The following is a 6,000-nucleotide window of genomic DNA, read 5'->3' as shown; positions in this document are numbered from 1 at the left end:
TTCATTTAAACACAAACTAACACTGGATTTAGACACACCAAATTATCAATGGAATCCTTAAGTTTATGACATACTAAAAGGGTATGATTAGCTAATAATTTTCTTTAATATAGACCCTTCCCCTGATAACAGTTTGCCACTGGAGAGAATGCTCAAAGTCCTTGTATATCTTTGTAATGAGTGATTTTCAAGGCGTTAACACCAATGACATGAAACTGAGGGACACACGTTATACTAGTAAAGAAAATAGGTATTTAAATAGCCTTTGTTTTAATTGATCTATACAATATATTAAATACTTTAGTTCACTTTCTAGCATTCAAAATAATAGATAGATACAGTATCTCTAAATCGCCAAAACATGTCACTACAACTCTACACATCACTACTGGGACAAGCCAATTTGCTTACCCTAAGTACTTTAAACAATGCCTAAACATACAGTTCTGCAGTATAAAGGACTTGCATTATGTTTTATCAATGATAAACAGTTCAATATAAACAAAAACATGTATGATGTGTAACTATTTGTCATTTTAATGTGTTTTTCATGGTTGCAAAGGCAAGGGACGCAAATGCCACCGCAATTCAAGAATGACCCAGGCAGTACACGTGCCTGGTCTCCATTCCTATGTCCGTCCCTTGAAGGTGTCCATGCAGGTGTAGCACCCTGAGAAGCGCTGGATCTCCTCCAGGGCCGCCTGAGGCAGGAAGCTGTTGGAGAAGAGAATGGAGCATGTTTATCTAACAGAGGTAGTTCATTGAACCACACTTAGGTGAAGATTAACTTTGTCTGAGACCTGAAGACTTGTGTTAGCACCCCAAGCTAATCCCTAGGGCTTTAGCTCAGAGGGCTAACACAGTTGTTGGTGCTCAGAAGACCCAGTGTCACTGCCTCATCTATCTAACTTAGTAGTAGGCTACTCTGGTGTCGTGCCTGGGATTTGGTCCCCCTACCTCTTGAGGATAACGAGAGCGTGCATGGTCCAAGGTAAGTAGACGAACGGCGTGTTGGTCCGGACTGCGTCCACCGTCCGCTGGGCCACCAGCTCAGGATTCAGCGGTGGGAAGAGCTGAGGGAACCTGGGGATGAACACATCACACACTTTACCTTCTCACTTCACTTTTATTTAGCCCTGTAAATCATATTGTCAAATGTGTCTTGGTGAATTTCTTTCACAATATTGATGAATTATTCCTGCCATTGATGTGTGAATGGGATTGCTCCATGTAGACATTCCATCCATTGCTTTCTATGGAACCTCTATCTGAGCCTATGTGTCAATTCTGTGTGCTGACAGTACTTACATATTATACACTGGCTGACCCATTGTAAAACAACTAGAGTGCCATGTATGGTAGACTCAATAAATGGTAGTTCCAATGTATAGTAGATTCAATGTATGGTAGTTCCAATGTATGGTATCCCATGGTGGGCACACTCACCTGACTCTCATGCCCTGAAACATGTCTGTATTGGTATGGAAGGGGAGCACGGTGGTGCAGCCCACCCCGGGGCAGTCCAGCAGGCCCAGGGTCAGGCTCTCCATGAAGGCCAAGGACGAGGCCTTGGAGGTGCAATAATCTATGGCCCCCGGGATGGAGGACAGTGACAGGATGGAGTTGATACACACCACGTGGCCATGGCAAAGCTCCAGAATGCGGGGTAGGAAAGCTTTGGTGGTCTGGAGAGAGAGAGAGTGAGAGAAACGTGACCGTCTGCACATTGTTCTGCTCCTCTCACTACTATTCCCTAGCTGTTCATTCACTCTTCTCTCAAATTGAGTTCCCTTCCTACCTTCTGGAATTCACAAGAATAACAGAGAGGGGTTGCAGCACTCAGAGAGAATTGGGGAACCGAACCTGTTCCACGTCCCATCGGTGCAAATCAGAAGACAAACTCCAACATCATGTGAGATCCTTTTAACAGTGTCAGCAAGCATTCTCAGTTACCAGCATTTGATTTCAGATCTAATGATTCTTTCTTAATTTTTTTAATTTAACCCTTACTTCAACAGGGAGTCATATTGAGACCAGTAGTAGATAGAGTACTAAAAACATTACCTATCCCCTTCATACCTTGTGGTATCAACATATGTTGAAAGATTACCCTTATATTTCCAATAACTGAAACAAATCAAAATTCATAAAATGCTTCAATACATAATACAAGCCATAATGAATTAGTACTTTCCTGTATCATATACTTATCTAAAGGAAATCTATTTTTCAACACTCACCCAGAACTGGCCCAGCGTGTTGATGTGTTGAGTCTTCATCAGGGCATCATCGTCACTGTCCATCAGACTCTTCCCATGAACCACTGCTGCGTTATTCACCAGAATGGTGACATCGCCTACCTAAGACACAAAAATGAACATATTCTGTAAAAGGCTTAACTCTTTGTTTTATTACTTTATTACTTATTACCTTGTTTCCCTTCATATTAAATTGCAAGACTGATAAGTGAGTGATAATTATGTCTTATCTTAATCCTTGTTAAGTTAAAGACATACTTTGGTGACTACAAACAATTTTTTTAAACCTCCAGCGTTGGGCTGGATGTGTCAATGTGTAGTTCATACATTCAAAGTCTGTAAGCAGAATTGTATCTTACTAGTTTGAAAGCGACCGTTTTTTTTGGAAGCTGTGCTGTGCCATTTTCCCTACATTTTCCCCCACGTTGGCCAGCCCCCTAGAAATTTGAGTTCTAGCCAATGAGCTTCAGCACCTCGCCATTTGAGTGACAGCTAGCAAGATGCACACACAGCAGAGCGAGAGAGAGCGCAATGAAGTGGTGCATATATCTGCACATATGTGACGTAGTACGCAATTTTCGGGGGCCACTTTTGTCTTGTGAGCACTACTTCCAAAACTACTGGCTAAAAAGTATACAAAAGTACCAGAGAATCTCTTAAAGCTGATACATCATATATCCCTGTGAAAGACTGGTTGGACTGTGTAGACTATTTTCAACACTGTCATGTGTTTGTTATCTAAATGACATAGGAACTGGGTTGTTCATTTGGGTGGGGCTACAGTATCTTGTTGGTTATCTCTACTGTACCTTCTCTCGGACCAACTTGGCCTGCTTGTACACCTCCTCGCGATTGGCCACGTCACACAGGAAGTAGTGGCACTCGGCTCCAGTGGTGAGAGAGATCTCCTCGCAGGTCTCCTTCAGACACCTCTCAGTGCGGCCCCACAGGATGACCTGACAACAGACAGACAGGGGTCAAAAGTAAAAAAAGAACAGTCTATTGGCCTGAGACTGGGAACACATATTTGGACTTGTGTTATCTTGTTGGAATCACAAAAAACACATAGGCTTTCTGGGCGGCAAGAAGAACGTTGTTTTTGCAGATTAATATGATCATTGCATGCATTTCTTAAACCAGTGCTCAGGTAGCCTACAGTAGGTTCAAGGTATGAAGTTATATTCTATTACGTTAACATCTTTCCCATCTGTTTGAGATTGCTGTGCATTGCAAAGTGCTATATCTTGAATTGTTCATGGAGGAGGCATTGGCTAGAGATTTTGAGCAGACACAAGTTCTTTGATTTGCAATTTTGGAGTGAAAACCAGCGACAAAGATCTAATATCCATCTCCAGAGGGGCCCCTGCACACTGATAACCCTGGATGTCTGGCTACTGGCCAGACCCCCTCTACACACACAAACACATGCAAGACATTCGCGCATGCACACAAATGCAGACAGACATGCACGCACACACATGCACGATGACCACGCACATTCACCAGACTCTCACACAGACACACGAACACAGACACAGACGCACACACACGGACAGACAGAGATAACCATCAGATCATTTTACTACAATGACAAATGCTTTGGTGATAAAAGGAATATTTTCACCTAACCGAATTGTGCCTTCCACTACCCTGTCAGTGAACTTTCTTGAACAGCCACTGGAGCCCCAGAGAGGCTAGAGTTGAGGTTAGCAAGTCAAATATCAATGTAGCACTACAGAGCCGACCGCCCAACCTGTCATCAACCCATTGTAAAGCACAGGGACTGAGGAAACACCTGTGTTTGTGTGCCTTTACAATCAGGGACTGAGGAAACACCTGTGTTTGTGTGCCTTTACAATAAAAGGAATGGGGAAGGGAACACACTATGCATCATACATCCCCCAGGTCAGCTAGGGGGCGAGAGGAGTTCAGGCTCCGTTCCACTAGCCTAGTGTAGTTTCCCATTACATTTCACATGGAAAACAAACACACCGAGAGTGACCGATAGACTCAAGTTTTTAATTGAACTGAAGTTATACTATAAGTTATACAACAATAGAATAGATTCTGAAGTTATGCTTGAATCAAACAGAATAGAAATGATAAAACATCTCCAAACAACTGTCCCTTTCTTCTCCCCAACTTTTACATGAGGTAAAATGTTAATGGGTTCTTGTTCATATTCTATTTTTTTAAACTAGGATAACAAACAAGCTGTACAAAGTGATGTGAGCATGCTACAGTGGTGGATATGACTGTTTGGCAGTGCATTGCTTTTTAATTGTGCGTTTATCATATTGATGATATGCGTAATGACGCACAAATGCATAATAGCGCACAGGTGATAGTTTACCTTTTTTGCCCCGTGTTTTGCGAACTCTTTCCCCAAATGCCGACCGATGCCCCGTCCACCGCCGGTGATCAGCACCACCTCCCCACGTAGGTCCTTCCGTCTGCTCGGGAGCAACAACCCCAAGCATGCTTTTAAAATGCAGAAGAGGATGTGGAACGGGAAAAGCAAAGCGTGTCCCAAGTTATTTAATTCCATTACGACTTTTTGAGGTATAAAGATGCCTTTTCCTGAGAATACAATTGGAGTATCCACATAGGCAATGCACACCTTCCCAAAGTGCGTGGATGACAGATGTTGGAATTTTAAGTCTTCTCCATACCACTACCCCTTTACGACAGAATTATCATCACTCCAGTTTGAATATCAGAGGTTGACACACATAAGTCTTTGTTATAATAGGCACAGTACGAACATGCGGTGACAATAGATGACATGGAGAGCCAATGCCAACAGTGCGTGCGCCAACCAACACAATTTGGATTTTACGTCTTCGACTACGCTTAGCCTTTTCAATCCCAGCACTGTCTGACTACCGGTATGACGACAATATGTCTTTATATAGCCCATTAATCTTGATTGACAGTTGCTGGAGATTATAGTCCCTCCGATTTGATTGTGCGTTAGCGGCTGTTGCGCATTTTCCCTCTCTCCACCCCCAAGAGAGCTGCGAGAGGAGAAAGTCGCATGGGGAAAAGGTATGAATTGCAGGGGACAGGGGTTACATGATCACGTTTACAACCACCACTATCTTTATGTTATGAATTGCCAGTAGGCTGTCATAACTTAATAGAAGTAGCCTATGTGTTATCTGTAGCCTATACTTGAAATTGCCTTGTGTGATTACTCCGGTGATATATCAGTAATACCATAAAGATCGTGTTTAAGGTGACAATATTCAACATTAGATAATTTTGAACTCTCATCTGATTGTAGGTTCAAGTTCCATCATATATCTCTATTCCCCGCACAGCACATATCCAAACAATACCTGTTTGGTCACATTGGCACCTTGACTCATATTTTGTGTTGGTAAAAGAAACTGGGCTGTGTATTCAAGTAGGGACCAGTACCCCCAAAATTGCAAGCATTTCATCAAATGGAGAAAAAAACATATAGCTCTTTATCTATGGCTCTGAACAAAAATACATTTCAAGGACATTTCTTCCAACCAAACATTTATTTTATCCAAGGACTTGCTGACCAAGGTATGTCAAAAACATGTAATATTGTGTGTTCTGACCTTCAAATAACAGGAAGATGCGAAGAAATGTCTAATGCGGGCCAGCCCACACAAACTTGGTTAAAATTGCCTCTAACACGTTGGGGTCTACCATAAAACGTAACCACTGTGATAGTGGGGTCATAGGATGTTGAAAGACAAAAAGGAAG

The 6,000-nt window shown here is 42.4% G+C and overlaps 1 protein-coding gene across 1 annotated transcript; it reads right to left on the bottom strand.

The window, feature by feature from the left end:
* Positions 1-515: 515 nt before the first annotated feature.
* On the bottom strand, positions 516-5,122 carry LOC311147382 (short-chain dehydrogenase/reductase 3-like). Its single transcript, XM_084184078.1, has 6 exons — positions 4,612-5,122; positions 3,068-3,214; positions 2,241-2,360; positions 1,447-1,685; positions 958-1,083; positions 516-714 (listed from the first exon to the last, which is right to left on the bottom strand). The coding sequence occupies exons 1-6, from the start codon at positions 4,804-4,806 to the stop codon at positions 630-632; spliced, it is 912 nt and encodes a 303-aa protein (XP_084040204.1). The 5' UTR covers positions 4,807-5,122; the 3' UTR covers positions 516-629.
* Positions 5,123-6,000: the final 878 nt, after the last annotated feature.

The sequence above is a fragment of the Coregonus lavaretus genome (genome assembly GCF_964263955.1).
Source record: "Coregonus lavaretus genome assembly, chromosome: 20".
In the NCBI taxonomy this organism is placed as follows: domain Eukaryota; kingdom Metazoa; phylum Chordata; class Actinopteri; order Salmoniformes; family Salmonidae; genus Coregonus; species Coregonus lavaretus.
Note: the sequence above shows the minus strand (reverse complement) of the source record. Positions and strands in the feature narration are given on the sequence as shown.